We start from the raw sequence: 23,536 nt of genomic DNA on the forward strand, positions 1-23,536 counted from the left end.
ATGAAACATAACCACTTCTGGTGGTTGTATATTTCTAGCAAACTCGTGGTGGAGTTTAAGTGGATCTAACAATGTTATCCACTTTGTAGTCCTTTATTAAGATAATTAGGATGAAAACAAATACCAAAATAAGTATTGTATACATAACATATAACTAAGCAAGCGATGATAAAGATATAAAAATATAAGCAAAAGGCTCAAATTAATTTACGCAAATTTGGCCACTCCAGATGTAAGTGATATCTACATCACTAATGCCAAGAAGAAAAACTCACTTCCTCAAGAATATAATAATGCCTTATGAAGCTCGGAATGAACATGATCTAACCACGGAGGTAAGAGCATCACCTTACATCGGAGATGAACACACCTCAAGGATATAATCTGTCTATGATGTCCGGAATGAACAAAATCTAACCACGGAGATAAGAACGTCTCCTTACATCAGAGATGAACACTGAAATAGAAATTAAATTTGAAGTAAGTGCTCAAAATGGCAGAGTCTCGTGCTGATAATATGTTATAAAATAAAGACTGTAAAGTAAATAAATCGAAGACAAGTATAGAGGGAGATTGATATTTTTATTCAACTTCAAACTGTTGTACATAGTGAACTGAAAACTCCTCTATTTATAGAAGAAAGGAAGCAGCTGCGAGGTTTTTCAGGAAGCAGCTGCGAGGCTTTTCTTGAGCTGCTTGTAAGCTGTCTGCATGATCTACTTGCAACCTGCCTGTTTAATAAAAAGCTGCTGCAAATTATTTCAATTGCTTGCAACATGCCTGCATCAGCTGCTTGTAGATAAATTTCAATAAAGTACCAAACGGATAATCTTTTTCAGAAAGATTATCTATAACGGAGTAATAAATGGACATTCACATTATAATTATTTTCATAACAAATTTTGATTTCTTCTTTATTTTTTCTCTCCTATAATACTTTTCTATCTATAGGTCGATTTCGTGCATCTAGATTTTGCTTGAAGAGATTAGTATCCCTTGAGGTAGGCTTGAGGTATGCCCTTACGATAGGCCGTTAAAAGTAAAAAAAATGGTAAAGTAAATATTTTTTTTAAATATAATTTTTCACAATCAAAATTATTGAACTTTCACTTTGTTGGTAATGATTTGATTCTTCACCTTATAATTTTTTCTCGCATTTTTTCCTTCCCCTGTCCCTATGTATAATATATTTATTTTTTTAAAACGGTGTAAAAACATAGTATAATCCTCTTCAGCATATGATTAAAAGAAAACCCCACTTTTTGAGGAGCAGTTATTATAGTTTTATATTCATCCCAAAAATAATTAACTACTTTTACACTGTCACTTCCCTATACACTCTGTCACACTACCAACTTCAGATCCAACACCCCCGTCTTCCCCCTTTCCCAAAATCCGCCATTGGAGCTCTCTATCTTCACTTCTCTTTTTCAATTCCCTCAAAATAACTCACACTCAAGAAAAATTGTAAAACCAACAAAAATCAATCTCAAATAAGTTGGGGTCGGCTATATCAATCTTGGCTTCTTCATTTGCTTCTCCATTTAAGCTCAATTCACAAAACTGTAAAACCCCCACAACAAAAAGCTCAAAATTTAGCTTCTTCAAATGGCTGCTTCCCCTAACAGTACCACCAACAAATCCAAGAACCAATTAGTCTCCACTATGATTAAACAAGGCTTCATTTCCAACCCCTATATCTCCCCTTCTCCTTCTCCTTCTCCTTCGCCGCCGCGTGTCTTCAGCCCAACTTCCCCTACCCAAATTCCGACCCGACCCAACAACCCAAGCCCGACCCTTTTCGAAATGATGTCGGAGGAACAGACCCGAGAGTCCAAACACTCGCTTTTCGAATCGCGTCACAAGGCACACGAGAGAGTTTCTAAAGTTTTGGCTGATGCACCGTTCCCACGTGTGGGTGACGTCAGGCTGACTATAGCGGCGCGTGATGGGTTTAAGGTTTCAATGGACGTTCACCGGCGCGTGCTTATAGGACGGAGTAGGTTTTTTGCTGAGAAGCTTAAGAGTAATGGGTCACATTCGGTGGAGATTCTTGATTGTGATGACGTGGAGGTTTATGTGGAGACTTTAGTGCTTATGTATTGTGAGGATTTGAAGAAGAAATTGATTGGCGAGGATGTTTCCAAGGTCATCGGATTGCTTAAGGTATGTTCTAGTATTCTTTTTCTTGCTGGAGTTTAAGTTATATACACTGTTAGATAAGAATTTTTTACACTATACCGGTTGTAGCAAGTAACCTATCTTGTTTTTAAGGTTACATTTTACCCATAGATATCCATTGGGTGACCTGAATTCTATAACTTAGACTCTTTGTGTTAACATCATTTCTAGTACCCCTCTGTGACTCAAGCAGTTTGATTGAGCGTGGGGTTTAAGAAAGATAGAAAGACATTTCAAACTTGTGCTAAAATAAGCAGTAACATTTGTATGGCTTTAAAAACTTGTCAGTAAAATGAGAAATTTAAAGTTAAATTGTTTCTAAATATAGGAATGGATAGACTTGGGCGGAGGGACGAGAGAGTATTATTTTTCTTCTTACCCTATTCTTTTGTTGTTACTGCTATACTGTCTCGTTCCATCTTCTTGTGCCGAGGGTCTATCGGAAATAGCCTCTCTGCTCCGCCGGAGTAGGGGTAAGGTCTGCCTACACACTACCCTCCCCGGACCCCACTTGTGGGATTTCACTGGGTTGTTGTTGTTGTTGTTTGTTGGTGTATTCTTACCCTATTGGAAATGCTTTGGGCTAATTGTGCTTTCTATCTAAGAAAAGTTTAATCTACGCTTAGAATTTTGTACATGATAAAATGTGGAGTAAGAATAAGGATATTAGCAATATTATTATAAAGCTAATGGCGTCTTGATAGTTGCATAACAATACATGTATCGCCTTTCATCGCCTAGCGATCATTATTTACTGTGTGATAATCCTGTATTATATTGCATATATAGCTAGTTCGTGAACGTAAGGATGCCTATAATTTGCATTTTGTACCATGCCAACCTATGACCTGCCGAAGGAAAGGCTTGTTAAGATAAATTTATACTCTACAAATGTATGGTCGTATTCTTTTTTTTGAAATGGAAGTATGTTCATATTTTTAAGTTTATGAATGCCTAAATTGATGAAGAAGACAGTAGCAGGAAAAGTAATCGCATAGAGGTAGGAAATTTAGTGGAATACAAATAAAGTTAGGAGAATCATTTATATAAGAGACCAATGACTAGCTATAAAATGACATGTTCAGAAGAAGTAACAAAATATTTTTTTTTATAAGGTAAATTGTATTAATCAAAAGGGAGAGAACTCCCGTGTACACGAAGTATACCAAAGACGTAGAGAATTTACATCAGAACATGATTCTCTACAAAAGACGCCCAATCTTCTATACAAGTAGGGGCTAAATGAGTGCACCAAAAAGCGATCAAAGATAAAAGACTATTCTTAAGATGTGAAAAAGGAGACTCAATCTCCTTAAGAAGTAACAAAATATGACATTTGGAAGCAGGTTTTCAAATCTAACTTTTTTCAGCAAGTTTTTCTTGCGCTAAAACAATAAAATAACAAAAAAGTTATTTCTTGCGCTGAATGTGGCTTTGTAGGGGAAACTTGTAGGTTTTGTTAAAACAATGATGCGCTATGTGGTTCATGTCATAGTGCGAGCGAGGGTGTTAAGTACCACTAAGACAGGGTGCTGGGGGATTTAACATCTTATGCCCTTTAATTCATTTGCTTTTAAGTTTATTAGAAATCTGGCCATATATATTATTTCATCTTGCTATATTTTGGTCGTTTGTGAATGTTCAGTGGTTTGATCTGTTTTTCAACTCATTGTTTGGTTAGCTATTTACTATCTTTTAGGAAGGTAAAGGAGCTGTGAATCTTGTTGCAAGATTCTTTTTCTTTTTGTGTTGTTCAATGAGAGAAAGAAAAATGAACTTTCATGTGTGGGAGCTGATAAAGTTTAGAACTACTTGATGCAGTTGATATTTTCTTTTACATTCTAAAATATAAAGATGCTTCTTGTAATCCAGCAAGTGACTGGTATTGTAATTCAGTATGCTGATATAAGTGTTGAACCAAATATAGAGTAGCAGCCTTTTGTTTGGCTCTAAAGGAAAGGTTTCAGAAGGGGGGAATGGCGTTGTAATTGTGAAACCGAACTGAATCCTCTGAAATCCATCTTTTTACATTTCCAGCTTGTGGTAAAAGCGAAAATTTAATCCTGATGTAGAGTAAATCTTACGGAAATCATCTTCTTCCATTCTTTGCTTTTTGTTGCTCCTTAAGTAAATGAAATCAAAATGCAGAGCTAAACATTGTGAAAGAAATTAATGCAATGTGCGAATAGATATCCTGGCAACTAGCGGAATGCATAGAAAGTACTAAACCAAGCTTCATTTTTTCCAGTGATTAGTATGGCAAGGTTTTAACTACACTAACATGCTTATGACTTTGAGTTTGTTTTTATTTTCTATATTAAAATTTTCCTTTATCATGTTTTATCGCAGATATCTTCAGCAATTATGTTTGATGATGGAGTACTGGCTTGTTTGGAGTATCTCGAGGCTGTTCCTTGGACCATACAAGAAGAGGAAAAAGTAGTATCTCATCTCAGTCAACTTCAGCTTCCCGATTCAGCAGCTGATGTGCTTCAAAGAGTGGTCGCTGAACCATCAACATCTTCAAGTTCTGATGACATTCTCCAGAGATTACTCACTGGCGTTTTACATGCCAAGGATGATAAAGCCCGCAAAGAGATGAAAACAGTGATATCTCGTTTGCTTAGAGAAAACGCAAGCAATAGTAGCAGTCGTGAAAGTAACCTTGATATCTCTAGGGATAGTCTGTATCATTTTTGTCACAGATGCCTCACTTCTCTAATACTTTGCTTGTCTGAAGCTACATCTGCGGATGATAACAGACAGGATCGAGGGGTTCTAATGGGTGAGATAGCTCGAGAAGCAGACAATCTACAGTGGCTAGTTGATATCCTAATTGACAGGAAAATGGGAGATGAGTTTGTAAACCTATGGGCAGAACAAAAAGAACTCTCTGTTCTCCACTCCAAGATTCCCACCATGTATCGCCACGAGATCAGCAAGATCACTGCACAACTTTGTGTTGCAATTGGTAGGGGAAATTTATTAGTGCCTAAAGAGGTTAGATATTCTCTGTTATCGACATGGCTGGAAAGTTTATATGAAGATTTCGGGTGGATGAAGAGGGCTGGTAGATCAATTGACAAGAAGTTAGTTGAGGAGGGACTTGGCCAGACTATTCTAACACTACCACTGGCTCAGCAACAAACCATACTACTTAACTGGTTCGATCGATTTCTTAATAAAGGGGACGATTGTCCCAATATTCAGAGAGCCTTTGAAATTTGGTGGAGAAGGTCATTCGTTAAGCAATACACAGTTGACTCTCAGTTACAATTAGCTCTCTGTGATTATACAGATTGAGTAGACACTGTACAATATATCAATCTTAAATTGCTATGTGCTCCTATACACCAATGTATATATGAAATGCCATTCTTTCCAACAATTGTGTAGCTCTTTCTGATGTAAATTTGGAGTTTTGGCTTGTTTGACGATTTATCTAAAGAGGGGAAGAGTAGCAGAAAATTAATGTACTCGAAATAAAACCATCTAGTTATATAAAGATGACAGTCACTTGAATAGACTATACCCAAACCAGACCATGATTAACTCAAATCTGTTTCTCATATTTACTAGTTTTCTCTTCTGTAGGACCCTAAACCAGAACAAGTCAATTAATCAGACAAACATCTTCATCCCAAAGTAGTTGGATGTACTTAAGACCATTAAAAAGGACAGCCTGGCATACTAAGCCCTCGCTATGTGTGTGATCCGGCGAAGGATTGGACCATATTGAGACTGATATATGCAACCTTACCTTGTATTTCTAAAAAAAATAAAAAGAACAAAGTTTGGAAAAAAGTAGCTGTATTCATTTGTTTCCCCATGGAGAAGAAGGTACAGGGAGATGGTTTAGGGCAAAAGGGACAAGTGAAGAGCCACAAAGGAGAAAATAAATGTTTTTTAAGCTCTAGAAAACCTCAGTATAGAAAATTAGTGGAAGAACATTTTTTTCTCAGTCTAGAAAATTTTATTTGAATAGAATCGATAAACATATATGAGGGTAAGAATGGCTACATCATTTTTCCTTAATCAAGGCTACAACTTAGTGGTATCAGTGGAAGTCTAACATACAATACGTGTAAGTTTAATATCTACCATCTTCCTTTTCTTTCTCAGTTTCTCTGATTCACTTAAGTAATAGTAGTACTTTTTTGGGAAAGACTAAAAAGAATAAACTAATCACAGGAAATAGGATAGTGCAGGAATATTCTTTTAAAAAGCTAGCCTTTTTTCCTTCTATGTTGGTACATCCCGACTTTTCTTTAGGGAATAATACTCTATAATTCTTGATTTCCTTTTTAAGAGTTAAACCTTGCCGGCGAGATATTCATACGAACAAACTGACGATGTGAAATATCTTGGTCATTTGCCTTATGTTTTTAGACGGTGGCCAAACTATTATTTACATTCCAAGAAAAGGAGAAAATTTTGCCAACAATAGGTTCAGCCAAAAAGGTAGTGACTACCATTTCACACACACACGCACATACTGATGCACATAGTGCAGACAAAAGACAATAGTTCTAGGAATTGCAAGAATTCGAAGAACAGTGCAGCTAAGTCAGTGTGGAAGAGAGAGTATTATTTTCATGAATGAATCCAAATGTACGCAATACAATTCATATATGGATGAATCTAAGCTCAAGGATTTTCCCCTTCACTGTAACTAACTCCTAACTAATTTCCTGACTTTAACTAACTTCCGGAACCTTCTAACAGTTTAACTAACTGCTTTGCCACATCAGCTAAGTAAGACTAATTCATCGCTAAACATTGCAACAATGCCCCCAACAGAAGAACAGTCTTGTCCTCAAGACTGTAATATAGGAAATCTACGATGTAGCTCAGAGAGATATTCCCAAGTAGCTTGAGAAGCATCAATGCCTGTCCACTTCACCAGATAAATCAAAAGCCAATCAGTATGAATATGTTGTTCCAACAGATGTTTCAAGGCTTTTTTATCAGTCTTGACAATAAATGGCCTTCCCAACAAATAGCGTGACCACTTAGTGACATCAAATATGAGAGCTAGTAATTCTCTATCATAGACGGTGCCAATGATTTGCTGATATAGGCTATAGGGTGCCCCTGTTGCATCAATATAGCTCCTATACCCTAACCACTTGCATCAGTCTCAACCAAGAAAGGTTTTGAAAAGTCAGGCATTGCCAACACAGGAGCAGAAACCAAAGTTTGTTTCAACTTCTCAAACGCTGCAGTAGCCTCAGAGTTCCATGCATAACCATCTTTCTTGAGTAAGTCATGCAATGGTCCGCATATAGCTCCATAACCTTGTATAAATCTTCTATAATATCCAGCAAGCTCCAAAAAAACTCCTAACTGCTTGATATTGGTGGGAATAGGCCACTGCTTCACTGCTATAATCTTCTTAGGATCTGCATAGACCCCTTCTTGAATGATAAAGTGACCTAAATACTCTACCTTAGGAACTTCAAATGCACACTTAGACATCTTAGCATACAATTGGAATTTTTGCATCAGTTCGAAAAGAGCCTTCACATTCTCAATATGATCAGTCATACACAGTCATACACTAGCTGTATATTAATATAACATCAAAGAAGACTAATACTGTCTTCCTTAGCAAGGGTCTGAAAACTGAATTCATGAGATTTTGAAAGGAGGGGCAATGGTTAGTCCAAATGGAATAACCAAAAACTCATAGTGGCCGTCATGAGTTTTAAAAGTTGTTTTATGAGTATCACTCTCGGCCATTCTCAACTAATGATAACCTGCTCTAAGATAAATCTTAGAGAACACCACTGCTCCACCCAATTCATCCAACAGATCGTCTATAATAGGTATAGGGAATTTGTCCTTAATAGTCAGCTGGTGCAATTCTGTGTAATCAATACACATCCTCCAGCTTCCATCTTCTTTCCCCACTAATACAACTAGTGATGCATAAGGACTTGTGATGTGCCGTATAACCCCTTGGTCTGCATCTCTTGCACTAACTTCTCAATGATATCCTTCTTGACCCAGGATATCTATAGGGTCTCTTGTTTACTGGATTTGCACCCTCAATCAATGGTATCCTATGATCAAAAGCACCTATGTGGGGTGGAAGAGTACTAGGCAAGGCAAAGATGCTAGCATACCGATCAATTAGATCAGATAATTCAGGAGCAATGGGGTCACCCTGTGCAGCCTGAATATAATGACAATAACTTCCCTCTTCCTCACCAGTTGTCAATGTCAGCATGTAAAACTGAGTACTCCCTCCTTCAATTTTATTAACAATTTTTGCCTTAGTTGACTTCAAGTGATTAGTTGTTCCTCTTAAGACATGTTTTTTGCCTTGATACATGAACTTAATAGTCCTATTCCTGAAGTCAAATAGAATCCTACCTAAGGTGTTTAGCCATTATACACCCAAAACAATATCTACATTACCCAATGGCAGTAATAAGAAATCAGAACTGAATGTTGTACCTTGTAGAAGCTATTGAAGATTTCTGCAAACTGAGGTTGTCTGCACCTTCCTCCCATCAGCAACACTAACTGATTGAGCCATAATACTGCTTGCTTGACATCCTAACTCCTTGGCCATGTCCTGGTCAATGAAGTTATGTGTGCTTCATGTGTCATAAGGACTTGTAGAGGTCTCTTATCATGGTATCCGGTTACCCTAATGTTTTGGTAACCTGTCACACCAATAAAAGCTTGCAAGGATATGGTCATGAGCTCATCTATCTCCTCCATGACCTCTTGCAATGGATCCTCCAATGCCTCAATTGCAGCTGTGTCACCATCAACATCTTCCACCATATAAATCTTTCTATTGGAGTTACATTTATGCCCTAGGACATATTTTTCATCACAGAAAAAACCATTTCTGCAGCAGTTAACCTTCTTCCTGAAATTTTACTAGGCCTAGCCTGTCGGGATTCAACTGGTTTCTTGAATGAGGGCTGAGGAATAGTTGATTTTTGGAAGCTCTGTGATTTATAGTGACTTGGGGTGGGTAGCAGGCCATTTTGAGTTGGTTTATACACAAGTTTTAATCCCCAAGTTTTTGCTTGAGCTTCAAACACTTCTTCCTGTAACCTTGCAATCTTGTAAGCTTGCATTAGTGTCCTTGGGACCTGTACTTTTACTGCTTTGTTAAGTTCAAGTTTCAAACCACCCAAGAAGCAGCTAATAGTATTCTCATTAGAGAGATTCACACCAGTTAACAACCTATCAAATTCAGCTTGGTATTCCCTTACACTACCAGACTGCACCAAATTTTTCAGCGACTCCATGTGATCTTCAAATTCTTCCCCAAACCTCTCATTCAAAGCTATTACATATTCAGTCCGAGTAGGACCGATCACTGAATTCCTAGCCTTGATATATGACCTATGCCAAGCAATTGCCTCACCTTCCAAATGAATTGAAGTTACCTTGACTCTCTGATCAAAGGGAACCTCATCCATAGCAAAGAACTGATCCACTTTATACAGCCAAGTCTTCAAGTCGTGTCTAGAAAATTTAGGAAATTCTAACCTCGAATACCTAGTGAAGAAATTAGCAGTAGGTGTTTGATTGCCATGATTATCCCTTGCTCTCCTTTCAGGTACAACTTCAAACAATCTCTGTCCTCTGATGAAGATTCAACTCTACGAGTTTCATTTCCATTCCCTTTTCTGTTGAGGTTATTGATGGTAGTTCGCTCTCCATCATCTCCTTGTCCGCCATTAAATTGCGCTCATTCATGCTAGTCATTCCTTCCATAAGCTTCTGTAATTGCATTTGAATATGGACAAGTTTTTCTCCCATTTCCTTCAATTGTTGGTCTTGACTTCTATTTTTGGTCACGATTTCGTTGTTTTTAGCCATGATTTAGAGCCGAGAATCGTGTTGCTCTGATACCAATTGATGCACATAGTGCAGACAAAAGACAATAGCTCTAGGAATTGCAAGAATTCGAAGAACAGTACAGCTAAGTCAGGGCTACAACCGAGATATTAGCTAGAGAAAGAGTGTTCAAGAGTAGGAGAAAGTATTATTTTCATGAATGAATCCAAATGTACACAATACAATCTATATATGGATGAATCTAAGCCCAAGGATTTTCCCCTTCACTGTAACTAACTCCTAACTAATTTCGGGAACCATCTAACAAACTAACTGCTTTGCAACATCAGCTAAGTAATAGCCAAATAAGACTAATTCATCACTAAACATTGCAACACATACACACACAAATATCAATGTTGTAGAAAAGAAAATTGATGCTGTGGAACGCCAAAAAATCAATTTACATCACCTTTCATGTAATTTCAACATTGTAAATTAAAAAAAATATTGACATCCAGAAGAACACATCTAATAAAGTGACAGGTACGTCATCGACCTCTTCAAACACGTGAGAGGTTTTACCCTAAATTTGAAGTCCAGAAATGGTGAACTCCAGAAAAGAAAAGTGTAATTCCCTTGATCACAAGTTACCTTTCTATCTTGACTCTAAATGAACATAAACTAGGAAATTTATGCCAAAAGGACAAATTCCTCTTCTGAATATTATAATTCAAATTTCCTAATTTGCGAAACGTAAACTAGGAAATTAGAAATTTATGCAAAAAGCACATCACCAAGTAAGAAGTTTCACATTTATCTTTAAATATATTTTCTGTGCATATTATATATATTTTCAAGCCAACATAGCAACTTGATATATCCTCACTTCACAGACTCTACACTACTCCTATTCCTCTAGACATTCTGCAATTCCCTGAGGGAAGATTCCCAATATGAGGTATCAATATGCCAACCCTTTTTACAAATGAATCATAAAAAATACTAACAAAATCTGCACCAGCCATAATGAAGTAACATAAGGATGTGTTACCACAGGATGGAGGAGGAAATCCCAACGATACTTTTTGCCTTGAATAAAGATGAAAACAATGTCACCCGTAAACATGATTACCAACAGGGGCCAGAGTAACTTTCTACATTATAAGGTTGGTGAAACCAATCTTCCAGGTGTTGGTAAGACTGCCTCCTTCGACGATTTCTTTAAAATTCACCTGATGTTGCATGGTCAATGCTAGCATCTGCATATCACGCCATAGGAAGAAATATTACAAGTCGTCTACCTGTAAAATCAGTGCCAAAGAAGATAAAAGGTAAGATGGTTAAATCGAGAAAGGTAGCACCCAATTAATATCCAAATAACATATGACAATGCTCCAGCTTTTCCATTTCCGTCCTCCCCCAAACCCGAGAGCGGGTGCCCCATGAAAAATAGATGGAAAACAATAAGCAGAAGGAAAAAGGGCAGAAAAGTGAATACACTATCCATTAAAGCATTTTGAAGAATAGTTCCAGATTAGGAACTATAAAAACAAATTTGATGCACAATATGCAATGGGAGAAAACAAGCAGCTGCATCGAAATATCAAGCCACAAAAAGAGTGCATATTCTCCTCATATTAAATTCATTTTTACCTCTGCCATTATCCTTCAAAGAGAATTCAGCAACGCCTCCCAAATGCCATTGAGGCATTGACAAAGTATTACCTTAGCAGAACCAGAAAAATTCATTTAGAAGTCCTAGGATAACATAGGTTCTGATTGATAATTCAGCTCAACCTGCTGAACACTGGCATAGAGAAAGGAAAGACAACACCGGGAAACAAGGGATTAGTTAACTTGGAATGTATGAAGAACATCAAACTATAAAGACATTCACAGGAATGACAAGAGAAGAGGGCAGAAATAAAGGATAAAATATGATAATTAGAGGGATCAAAATAGCCAAGTTATTCTGGCATTATCCTCCCAATGCAGACGTTTGGATTTCATTGGATTTTAGAGATTCACCAAAGATAGAAAAGTCACTTTAATATGCAGCTAGGATTTAGGAGCTACCACAATAACTGCAGGTAATTGGAACAAAAATAGAAAATCTTGTTTAGGACCCCCTACTCTATAAATAAGGCTTTGTTTATTTTGTTTCAGAAACTTGCAAAAAAGATGACTTAAACCTATGATAGAAATCTCTGTGGTCTATCTTATTCTTCTCTCACTCGTGCACTTCTCTCTAATTTTCTCCCATTTATCCCATCTCCCTTCTCGTCCTGCATCAGTCGGAAGCAAAGATAGGCCAACACTAGATTATTATATGAAAAGGAACCATTCCTCAGAATATTACTTCTCTGATCTAGCAATAAGACCTTAAAGGTTGTGTAGACTAATCAATTTTCTCCCTTTGGAGCTTCTGATGATTAGCTTATTCAAATAATTACGACACACATATAAGATACGTTAAGGTTCAAGATTAAAAATTTCATGCCAAAATATCAGACACATACCATTGCCGAAGTTTAAACATCCCAGTGCCTATCTGCATTGGTATGCCCATGATGATGCATTCGCTAACTCCTTCTATCTTATCATCCCTTCCATTTACAGATGCATTAAACAGGTGGTCGGTTGTCTTCTCAAATGAGGCTAACATCAGTACGCTATCTTTCATTTTCTGAACGCCATGTCTGGTAATTCCCAGAACTTCACCCTATGAGAGAAAAAAAAAAGCGTCCATTAAACTTGTTAATCGGACATTAAAGGAATCCAACATGTTTTTGGATGAGGAAAAAATTTCCAGGAGAATTACCTTATATGTCATCAGATCTGCTAGAAGCATCATGTGCCGCAAGTCTATTGTCATTCCATGACTTGACATGGTATAGTTAATCTCATCAATTATGGAGATCCTTGCTGCTTCAATGCCTAGTCTTTGTTGCACCTCCATTATATGATTACTCTTTGTATTATGTCCATCAACTCCGTCAATGCCCATTACGGCTAGGAGACCGGTACTGCAGAAAGGAAAGAGCAAATCAGGTATCGTGTGGAAGGACTTCTATTTTATAGCAAGAACTAACTGGATCATGGAGTCCCAGAAAAAAAAACCAAAAACCCAAGCTGCTGAAAATTGAACCAAAACAGTAAGGTAGGACTGTTACTCTCTTTTACACTTCATTCACAGGATCCTTGAAACTATATTAGATAATATTATTTTGAAATATCATTTGATTAGATGAGTTGCTAGCCTTCCAGTTAACCTCTCAATCAAACAAACAGATACAGATTTTCTGCACATACTTTATAATCCTTTCAAATCTTTTTAAATGATCTAACTGCAACAAACCAGCCCCAGAAAAGCTCCAAATCATGATCTCGTGATTAAAATTGTTCCATTAATTACTTTTTTTCAATTGAAAAGATAATTTCAAAGTTATTCCTTATTTGATTTTCAAAAATGTAACAAACCTAAATTTACATAGATAAATAAATATTTTACCGTGTTCCTTCTTTCTAACAACTTAAACTTTTAGATGAGGTAGGTGATATGCTTCAATATGGTATCAGAGCCTCCAGAATCTTGGTAGAGACAGTAATTTTCATGTAACAGCCGACAGCCTTACGCTGCCTGCATAGACATAAAATGCAGCCCGCAGTTACAGTTTTTTGTCTTCTTTTCATATATTTGAGATCGTAATTGCATTTAATTTTTAAATTAGTTTGGTGTACTGTTATGATATTGAGACTGTCTAAAATCATTAATTGATGTTAGTTTATAGATAAGTATAGTGTAGTCTTGTCCCACATTGGAAGAAGAGTAATATCTCTTTGTAGTATATAGCTATAAATAGGGACCTCTTGTATTGTATTTATTATCCAATATCAATAACATATTTTCTCCCGTGCCTTCTCACATGGTATCAGAGCATTAGTGAGAAAAGATCGATGTGCGTCATTCCAGCGTTAACCGGGGAGAAAGAACTTAGTCATCGTGTAATTTTTCCGGTGACCTAAGGCTTGTCTAAGTGAAAGTCACTTTCTGTCGGTGTTGTGCTAAAACCAACACCACCACGAGGTAGATCACTCTCCGACTACCAACCCCTGAAATTTTAACCGGCAGAAAAGCCGCCACGCTCCTCCACGCGCCGGCAACAACTTTTCCGGCGAGGGTTCCGGCCATTTTTTCGCGAAACTTCTTCAGGACAGTGTGCTCTCCTCAAAATTCCGAGCCTAACCATCTAATTCAAATCAAATTCCGGCCACTTTTATATTTTTCCGGCGTGAACAGTGACCTTTCTGGCCATTTTTTGAAAATATTTCTTCAGGTCAGCTTGCTCGCAAAGGAATTCCGAGTCTATCCATCCTGGTTACAACAAATTCCGACAACTTTGGAATTTTCCGGCGAGCTACAGTGTTTCCGGCGACATGCTATGATTGACGACATGTGAGGCACTATCTCATCCAGGATGGCGACATGTTATGATTGACGAGATGTCTGCTTTACATGCGAGTGACACTTGGGAGCTTGTTCCTCTTCCTGCAGGTAAGTCTATTGTTGGTTGTCGTTGGGTTTATGCAGTCAAAGTCGGCCCGGATGGCCAGGTTGATCGGCTTAAGGCTCGTCTTGTTGCAAAAGGATATACTCAGATTTTTGGGCTTGATTATAGTGATACTTTCTCTCCCGTGGCTAAAGTAGCATCTGTTCGTCTTTTTTTGTCCATGGCTGTTGTACGTCATTGGCCTCTTTATCAGTTAGACATTAAGAATGCTTTTCTCCACGGTGATCTTGAGGAAGAAGTTTATATGGAGCAACCACCTGGTTTTGTTGCTCAGGGGGAGTTTAATGGTTGTGTGTGCAGATTGCGCAAGTCACTATATGGTTTGAAACAGTCCCCTCGAGCTTGGTTTGGTAAGTTCAGCACAATTATTCAGGAGTTCGGCATGACTCGTAGTGAGGCTGATCACTCTGTGTTTTATCGGCATTCTGCTCCTAATCTGTGTATTTATCTAGTGGTTTATGTTGATGATATTGTTATTACTGGTAATGATCAGGATGGTATTACTAATCTGAAGCAACATCTCTTTCAGCACTTCCAAACTAAGGATCTGGGCAGATTGAAGTATTTTTTAGGTATTGAGGTCGCTCAGTCTAGCTCAGGTATTGTTATTTCACAGCGGAAGTATGTCTTAGACATTCTTGAGGAGACTGGAATGATGGGTTGCAGACCTATTGACTCTCCTATGGATCCGAATGCTAAGCTTCCCCTTGGACAGGGGAGCCTCTTAGAGACCCTACGAGATATAGGAGGTTGGTTGGCAAATTGAATTACCTCACAGTGACTAGACCTGACATTTCTTTTCCGGTGAGTGTTGTAAGTCAGTTTATGGATTCTCCCTGTGATAGTCACTGGGATGCAGTTGTTCGCATTCTTCGGTATATAAAGTCAGCTCCAGGCAAAGGATTAATATTCGAGGATCGAGGCCACGAGCAGATTGTTGGGTACACAGATGTTGATTGGGCAGGATCACCTTTTGATAGACGTTCTACGTCTGGATATTGTGTTCTAGTAGGAGGTAATTTGGTCTCGTGGAAGAGCAAGAAACAGAATGTAGTTGCTCGATCTAGCGCCGAAGCCGAATATCGGGCCATGGCTATGGCGACGTGTGAGTTAGTTTGGGTCAAGCAGTTGCTCAAGGAGTTAAAGTTCGGAGAAATCAGCAAGATGGAACTAGTGTGTGATAACCAAGTTGCTCTTTATATTGCGTCAAATCCGGTGTTCCATGAGAGGACTAAACACATTGAGATCGACTGTCACTTTGTCAGAGAAAAAATACTTTCAGGAGATATTGTTACAAAGTTTGTAAAGTCGAATGATCAACTAGCAGATATTTTCACTAAGTCTCTTATTGGTTCTCGTATTAGTTACATGTGTAACAAGCTCGGTACATATGATGTGTATGCACCGGCTTGAGGGAGAGTGTTAGTTTATAGATATGTATAGTGTATTCTTGTCCCACATTGGAAGAGGAGTAATATCTCTTTGTAGTGTATAGCTATAAATAGGGACCTCTTGTATTGTATTTATCATCCAATATCAATAACATATTTTCTCCCGTGCCTTCTCACAGCAAACATAAGATGTGTATGCAAGTCCCAAAGAAAAAAATACCAGACAAATTTGCAATAACTTCACTGGATTTTAATGAGTATTTGTAGCCATTGACTAGTTAAATACACTATGTTTGCTAATGAATATACTTTTAAAATTAAAATTTACCAATTTATTTTGCTAGATACAATCAGATGAATATCTAATGTTAGAGGTATAAATAATTGAAGATAATCAATTTGGTAGGGGGGGCATTATCAGTCCGAGACTATCCTGGCTGAAAAGGATCTGTCCAAAAGGAGGTTACAAAGACTAAGATTGACCCAAGTTCTAATCTACTTCACTTTAAGCAATTGTTTGAGAAGGAGGTTTCAAATTCTCTAGATTGGTGCATCGTTTTCGATAGCCTAACTAGCCCTTCTCTTAGGTTATTCTTTAATTTAACAAAACAGAATATGGAAAGTGAAATAACTTTTGGAATCTCTCTTCCGGAAAGAGAAATAAGTTCTGAGATCTTGAATACATCTAGTTATCAGAATATTGTAGTGAATAACAATCTTGCCACACCAAACAGAGCACAACCAAATGATGTAGAATGCAGAAGCTGTACATAAAACTTACCCTTCAACAAGCAACTCATATGTTTCTCCTTTGACATCACTCTTACGGTCTCTTTCTTGTTCTTTGTTCACCACAGCCCTTTGAACCGTAGTAATACCCTGAAATCCCGACAAGATTTGCAAGTTGAAGTGAACAGAGTAGTTCGGACAAAAACCCACAGATTAAATTTGAATTAAGTCTTGATAATTGTCATACCTTCACAACAACAGCAGGAAGCTTATTTTTCAACCGGTGAAGTTCAAAATGCAGCTTATCTTTATTAGCCTGAGGAAAAACTTCCAGCTTCCTGTGGTTCAAAACTTTTACTTGCTGCAGCAAATAGGAATTTTACCCAATAAGATATCATTAACAGATAAGCAGCTGAACCAGAAACACAACCTTCCTCACCTGTTCTTTCAATTTTATTTTTGGGGTCTGCAAAATCGATTGCTTGACAGTATAAGCATCAATACACAGTTGTGACACCTGAATTGTCTCCATATCTAGCGTAATAGCAATTGATGCTAATCGAGACGCCATCACAATCTTTACACTCTTAGCCACCTGCATAGGAAATAAATGTTCAACTCACAAAGTACTTAGTTCAATGTCATTATGAGAGCTTCACAAATTAATCAGGGAGGTTTGAGTGGAAGAAGAAATGGCAGGGATCAAAATATATTGCTCTAAACAGGGCAAGGAATATTTTTAATATTATGCATATATTTTACAGATTTTAAGTAGCTTTTCATGAACTTCATATTTTTCAGAACAAGTAAATGCTACATAAGTTAAGTAGAAAGTTGAAAATGTTGCATGAGTTATACCAAAGTTAAAACTTGAGATCTTACAGGCGTTGCTTTCGGTAGATTTTCAATTGAGAAGCCCAGTGTACTGGAATGTAAGGCTATTATAGGAGTCATTTGATAAAAGCTTCAGAGAAAGAAGCAGTGTAGCAATCCAACTAGGGCTCGGTAGTGTTATTATCAATGATTTAGTTGAAGATGCAAACAATGAAGTAAAAAAAAAAAGCAACCATCTCTAGCAGCACAGTAAGCAGTTCAAGAACTAAGCAACTATTATATCATAAAAAGACGGCTTAATACCTAAATTGACATCTCACTTGTCCCGGTCTGCAAAGACGGCCCCCGACTCCCGTTTTTCCCCATTTAAAGACCTATACTTGGTAAAAAGACATATTTTAAAACCTTTGACCATTGACCATGCTCATGTGGCATCGGTTTCGATGATGTGGCTTAAAAGCATGTGAATTATGTGTTTGGAGAGCGCAAATAAGAAGAAAATCATCCCTGTTATCTTTCTCTCTACTTTCTTTTTCTTTGGTTACAGCTCTCCAAACACTGCTATGCTTTCTGCTGCCATCAAAATTTAATTTTTTCCTGTAGAATTGGCCTAAAAACCAAAGGTCAAATAATCAAATTACCAAATTCCTCATGCCTCATGATCTTTCAATATCCCCAACTCCAAATCCCATCCTTTGAGTTCTATCTGTACCACTCTTACCCAACTTGAATTTTGAAGCCAACAAGAGCAGACCGGACCTTTAAGAGTTGTAGGAGGTTGGATTTGTGATTGAAAAACAGGGATCCTGCCGGTCAACAAAGAAAGCAAAATGGCTAGGAGGGCAGTGGTGGGCGTGCACAAGGAGCACTGTAGACAGGGGTGGAGGTGAAGAGTATACAAGAGAGGAAGTGGTGGAGGCCTAAGTTGCTCGGACTCTTCACTTTCGGTGCCGCACCCATGTCGACACGACATGGGTGTGGGTGTGGGATCCGTACCAGATTTGGTCAACTGATTTTGGGTACTTCGACCAAAATCGACGGAGAAATTCGGGACAGATACAATGATTTTTGAAACCAAAATAAATGCCAAGATGAAATTGAAGAAACTGAAATACCTTGTAAATAGAAATTTCTATGTTAGTCCTTTTCCTTTTATCTCCTTCTTAGATTCTCCTCTTGATCAATATTTTTCTCCTTCTCGGAATACCTTGTAAGTTTTCCACATAATGTTTCATAATTTAGAAATATTTTTATAACTCCCGCATCCACATCCGTACTACCGAATCTTAAAATTTAGATCATGAAAGATCCGACTCTAGATTCGCACCCGTATCGGACACCTGCACCTGAGTCCAAGCAACTTAGGTGGAGGCAATATGCTCAGTGGTGGCAGTGGTGGTAAGGCAATGAGGGTGGAGGTGAGTAAGAGGTGGAGGCCTGGTGCTGTTGGGATTCCCCGCTTGAGGGCGCTGCCAGTGATAAATGGTGGGTGAGATGAGAATGTAGAGAAGGTACAAAGGAGATAAGGTCGTCAAGGGAGTGGTGGTTGGAGTTAGCGAATAAAGAGGCAGTCAAGGGGAAGGAGAGGAATGGTTTCCAGATGAATGTGTTGCCAATTATAATATGCCTTGACGTGTCATTTTTTTGTCTGAGACGTGTCAAAAAGTTAAACGATATGTATAACACATAAGAGTGATTGAGAGATACGCGCTATTTCTATTTTCAGAAACGTTTGAAATGTGTTTTTACCAAGTACAGGTGTTTAAACGGAAAAAAACGGAACTTAGGGGCCAGCTTTGCAGAACGGGATAAGTTGAGGTGTCAACTGAGGCATTAAGTCTAAAAAGATTTAGCAAATACAAGTAACTTACCTGTCCCAAAAGAGTTTTCTCAATGCGGGCTTTTATCATCCTTGCTGCAGTTAAATTAGCAGCAGACAGAAGTTTTGCAGTAATAATAGGAGTATTGATCTTTTTTGCTGCATTTATAATTTCTTTTATTCGAGGAACTCCAAGTGTAACGTCTACCAAAGAGTTAAAGAAACAGGATAATATGATAAAAACCCATCTAGACTATCCAAAAAATCCAACTTGAAGATGCAAAATTAAGCTCCAAATAATCAAGGATACTCATGCTTGCAACTCCAGCAAAGTGAAAGGTTTTCAATGTCATCTGTGTCCCAGGTTCCCCAATACTCTGAGCTCCAATTGCACCAATTGCAGTTCCCGATTCTAGTCTTTTCAGGTGATAGCGAGAGATGCACATGTTGAGGAACACCTACAAACAAGCAAGGAAAAATAAAAACCCACACATCACACAGTGCTATTAGTAACTTTATTGCTTGGGGAAATTACAGATACTTTTTCTTTTTAAGTAGAAAAGATTTATCTCTTAGTTTCTCCTTTCTTTCTTTTCCTAAATTTCCCGTTGAAATTATTTACTCAATGAAGTACAGCTCGTAGGTCTTATAACCTATTTGATACCCAACCGTTCCTGGAATACCGGGCACAGATTCATGTCAATTTTTACATGCTATATCTTTATTTCCAAGTCCTACTACAGGGGATATCATAGAATTATTCCTTGATTCCAATTTAAATGATTTTGGCTAGCAGAACAGTTAATATAGGATAACATTCTCGACTTTACATGGAGGGAGCTAGGATTTTAAAAATACTGACAGAAAAAGTGCAACATAAGATAGTTTACAGCAAATGTGACACATCAAGGTCAATAACCGCTTTGCTCTAATTTGCCGACACTCTTTCTAATTTTGGACTTCCCTAAATATCTGACACACTTCAACTAAAAAGACTGTTGTATATGACTTTCAAAATTTGAAGAATTCATATTCATTTACCTATTAGACTTTAACTTTGATTTTTCCTGTTACGGGGCTTACTTTTTTTTAATATGAAACTAAGACACAATTTCATTTAAAAGAGAAACAATTTCCGAAATAGAGAACTAAAATCTACTTGGTTAGCATTTGAGACATATCATCAAACACTTACTCCCGTGATCCAGTTAAACTTGAATTTAGCATTCACAATTAAGCAAGATAGCTTGTTAGATACTTCAGACAAATTAGTTTATGAAACTTTTGATTGAAAATAAATTACTTCCTCTGTTTCATTTTGTTTTATGCAATCTTTACACTAGTCAAAATTGTATCGCCTTTACAGTATGTGAAGCAGAACAGTTATATTCTGTTTCACATACTTCATATTTTTATCATTCAAGGGCACAGAGAACTTTTGAAAAAGATTTTGAATCCATATATTTTGTTATATTAGTGCTAAATGCAAATAAAAGTTCATTGAATCCACTTGGGAAAGCAAATAATGCCACATACAATGGTTAGATTGAAGTATATAAAGTTTCCACTAAGGAGAAACAAAGATTTAATTCTTGCTTTTTCTTGCTATTTATTTAATTTATACTTGGCCAGTCAGAAAACTTCTATCAATAATATAGTAGCCATAAGAATTTAAAGTCTAGCAGTAATAGAAAACATGTCATATTGAACTCCTGACAAGATAATAAGCTACATCTGAATAACTATTTGGCATCATACTCAATGACATTAATTTTATAATATACCTTCACATCTTAAAGGATAACCAATACTCCATATGAAGGGAAAAAATCAGGTAGTGACTTAATTGTTGCTCAAAGTTCTGTTAGTAAACCCCTTATAGTTGGAGCAAGGAATTACCCAAAAATCCTCGAGAACGGCAAAAAGGAACTTCTAAATCTATTTACCTGTAGTTGCTTCTTTGTAATACCAGATATGTTTAATGCAATGTTTTCAAGATATTCACGGTCACCCCCTGCATACTGCTCTCCATCCAATAAGAGGGCTTCCCGTAATCTCTTCAAGGTTTCAGCTAAATGTTTAATCAGAAAATCTGATAATGAAGCCCGGAATGCCTCTGAGCACCCCCCTTCAGGACTCATATCATGATATGAGAGCCTTTCATTGACAATCTCGCAGATTTCCGAGTAAGACAAACTCTTCTCACCTCTAGGAGGACACGTTGCCTGTAAATAGAAATTATTATCAAAATTTTCTAACCTTCGCCATAAAACTGTTGAGAATTCTATTAAAAAATTGAAGCTCATACCTTAACTTTCATAAATAATCTGCTAAAGTTCAGAGGACGGCCTTTTTTCTCTTCCATCTGTGAAGGATCCATGCCATCATCACCATACATGAACTGAATTATACTTGCGCTGGCATTTCGTACAGTGTTGTCATAATAAACAGCAAGGTCCTCTAAAGCTTTCATAAGTCGACGAGACATGTATCCGGTGTCAGCAGTTTTAACCTGTGACGATCGAAATGGATGAACACCCAACACTGGCAAAACTTTAGCCTTGACACTTAAAAGGAAGACATCAGCAAGAATCTGTTGGATCCGGACATATTCTATGTTACATGCACTCTCATATCTGATACAGGTAAGCATCCGATGCGAGTTTGTGCAATCTTTTTGTTAATTTTTAGTGCATTTCAAGAAAATCTACAAGTATCCGCACTTATATCACATCCGTTCCATACAAGTATGTCAAGGCAGACAAATGAAGAATTCAGGTAAACATATCTAATGTCCGAATGAGAAATAAATAGTAACACCATCAAATAAGTCGAAAGAGGAAATCCATACTGCCGTATCAACAAGGCCTTCTCTTCCTCCCATTGTGTGAAAAAAGAACTCAGTTGCTGACAAACCGTCAAAAAAGGAATGAGCTACAAACCCTTTAGCCTGGACCAAAAACATAACTGTAATCAGCATCAGCGGGCGTACATACAAGCAATTTGTACAATTGAGTGCATAAGTAACATCAATAATTACTTTAAGCATTTCTTCCTTAATATAACATAACTGCAATTGATGAATCTGAATAAACCATTTTAAAAGCAGTTGACACAGCCATAAAAGCACCTTCCTACTCACTGACATGCAGCATAAAGTATTTGTCCTTCTCTCAACCCAGTCATACCAAGCTTCTGAGCAATCAATGTTCTCCATGATGTCATATAATTTATTCCCATCTCTCCGTCATTATATCTCAGTTTTTAACCAATCACTTAAAAAGTGATTGAATAAAACAAAAAAAGATCAAAATCTGAAAAGGAATGTCTTACCAGGAAACGACAAAGAAGTTGGATGGTCTTCCATTTTTTTTTTTTCGTTTTTTTTCGAACAAGGGATCGAGTTTTCATTATTAATGTGGAAACATCACATGCTACAGCATAAATGTGGATAGTCTTCCATTTGACACCTATAAATAGGCATGTCTTATAATCATCAAATCATCAAAACCATCGAAGCATCTGCTTCTCTCTCTTATTTTTATATCATCAATACTTAACCTAAGTGAAGTAAACCATCCCCTCCCTTTCCCATTCCTGGAACCAAAGATAGTGCACCACATGACCGCTTAGACCTACATATAATGGCTTATCACCCTTTCCCATTCCTGGAACCAAAGATAGTGCACCACATGACCACTTAGACCTACATATAATGGCTTATCACCCTTTCCCATTCCTGGAACCAAAGATAGTGCACCACATGACCACTTAGACCTACATATAATGGCTTATCAAAGGAAATAATTCTGGGATCTCACAGTAGAAACAGCCGTGACATGGAGAGCCCATCTACCCCCGCTGCAGAACATGGTAAATGTGCCTAGTCCCTAGGATACGTCTTCCCCACGGCCCCACCAAAGAAATGTTGTTCTTCCCACAACAGATGGCTGCCAGCAAAGAATGTGTTCCTTTGTCAAATTCAGAATCATCCTTATGTGTTCAAAAGCACCACATTTATCCGCTCTTATTAGGTTTCCAGTTCATTACCTTTTCTTCAGCCAACTCAAAGTAACTATAATATACGAGAGGCAATTGAGCTGAGGTGAACTTCCATTGGTAGAACAGATAGACCAATAGCTAACGAGTGGGCAGGTGAACTTCCATTGGTAGAATAGACAGACAATAGTCACAAGCAC

General features: G+C 37.5%; 3 protein-coding genes across 6 annotated transcripts in view; 1 reads left to right on the forward strand and 2 right to left on the reverse strand.

Annotated features, from left to right (window-relative positions):
• Positions 1-1,317: 1,317 nt before the first annotated feature.
• On the forward strand, positions 1,318-5,566 carry LOC107797312 (BTB/POZ domain-containing protein At5g60050-like). The gene is made up of 2 exons (XM_016620186.2): positions 1,318-2,166; positions 4,531-5,566. The coding sequence occupies exons 1-2, from the start codon at positions 1,609-1,611 to the stop codon at positions 5,482-5,484; spliced, it is 1,512 nt and encodes a 503-aa protein (XP_016475672.1). The 5' UTR covers positions 1,318-1,608; the 3' UTR covers positions 5,485-5,566.
• A 1,736-nt stretch (positions 5,567-7,302) lies between these two features.
• LOC107797307 (putative mitochondrial protein AtMg00860) lies at positions 7,303-7,728 on the reverse strand. The gene has a single exon (XM_016620179.1). The coding sequence runs from the start codon at positions 7,726-7,728 to the stop codon at positions 7,303-7,305; it is 426 nt and encodes a 141-aa protein (XP_016475665.1).
• Positions 7,729-10,805: 3,077 nt separating this feature from the next.
• The window catches only part of LOC107797308 (DNA-directed RNA polymerase III subunit 1), a 41,868-nt gene continuing 29,137 nt past the window's right edge, over positions 10,806-23,536 (reverse strand). The window contains exons 17-28 of one of the 4 annotated variants that reach the window (XM_075222073.1): positions 22,189-22,287; positions 21,646-21,849; positions 21,284-21,562; positions 19,648-19,795; positions 19,390-19,541; positions 17,124-17,279; positions 16,932-17,045; positions 16,737-16,834; positions 12,815-13,019; positions 12,513-12,715; positions 11,647-11,800; positions 10,806-11,252 (exon numbers count right to left, since the gene is read on the reverse strand). In XM_075222073.1, the coding sequence (XP_075078174.1) occupies positions 11,752-11,800; positions 12,513-12,715; positions 12,815-13,019; positions 16,737-16,834; positions 16,932-17,045; positions 17,124-17,279; positions 19,390-19,541; positions 19,648-19,795; positions 21,284-21,562; positions 21,646-21,849; positions 22,189-22,287 (1,707 nt within the window). In that variant the 3' untranslated portion in view covers positions 10,806-11,252; positions 11,647-11,751. Of the gene's footprint in view, positions 11,295-11,646; positions 11,801-12,512; positions 12,716-12,814; positions 13,020-16,736; positions 16,835-16,931; positions 17,046-17,123; positions 17,280-19,389; positions 19,542-19,647; positions 19,796-21,283; positions 21,563-21,645; positions 21,850-22,188; positions 22,288-23,536 lie in introns of all 4 variants that reach the window. The other 3 variants (XM_075222072.1, XM_075222075.1, XM_075222074.1) reach the window with 3 other exon arrangements.

Source organism: Nicotiana tabacum, chromosome 9 (genome assembly GCF_000715075.1).
Source record: "Nicotiana tabacum cultivar K326 chromosome 9, ASM71507v2, whole genome shotgun sequence".
NCBI classification, from domain to species: domain Eukaryota; kingdom Viridiplantae; phylum Streptophyta; class Magnoliopsida; order Solanales; family Solanaceae; genus Nicotiana; species Nicotiana tabacum.

Excerpts from the sequence above, each read along its gene's own strand:
- LOC107797312 (XM_016620186.2), top strand. The coding sequence starts at position 1,609 with ATGGCTGCTTCCCCTAACAGTACCACCAACAAATCCAAGAACCAATTA. Across the intron at positions 2,167-4,530 it reads AGGTCATCGGATTGCTTAAG|ATATCTTCAGCAATTATGTT; the intron begins GTATGTTCTAGT and ends GTTTTATCGCAG.
- LOC107797307 (XM_016620179.1), bottom strand. The coding sequence starts at position 7,728 with ATGACTGATCATATTGAGAATGTGAAGGCTCTTTTCGAACTGATGCAA.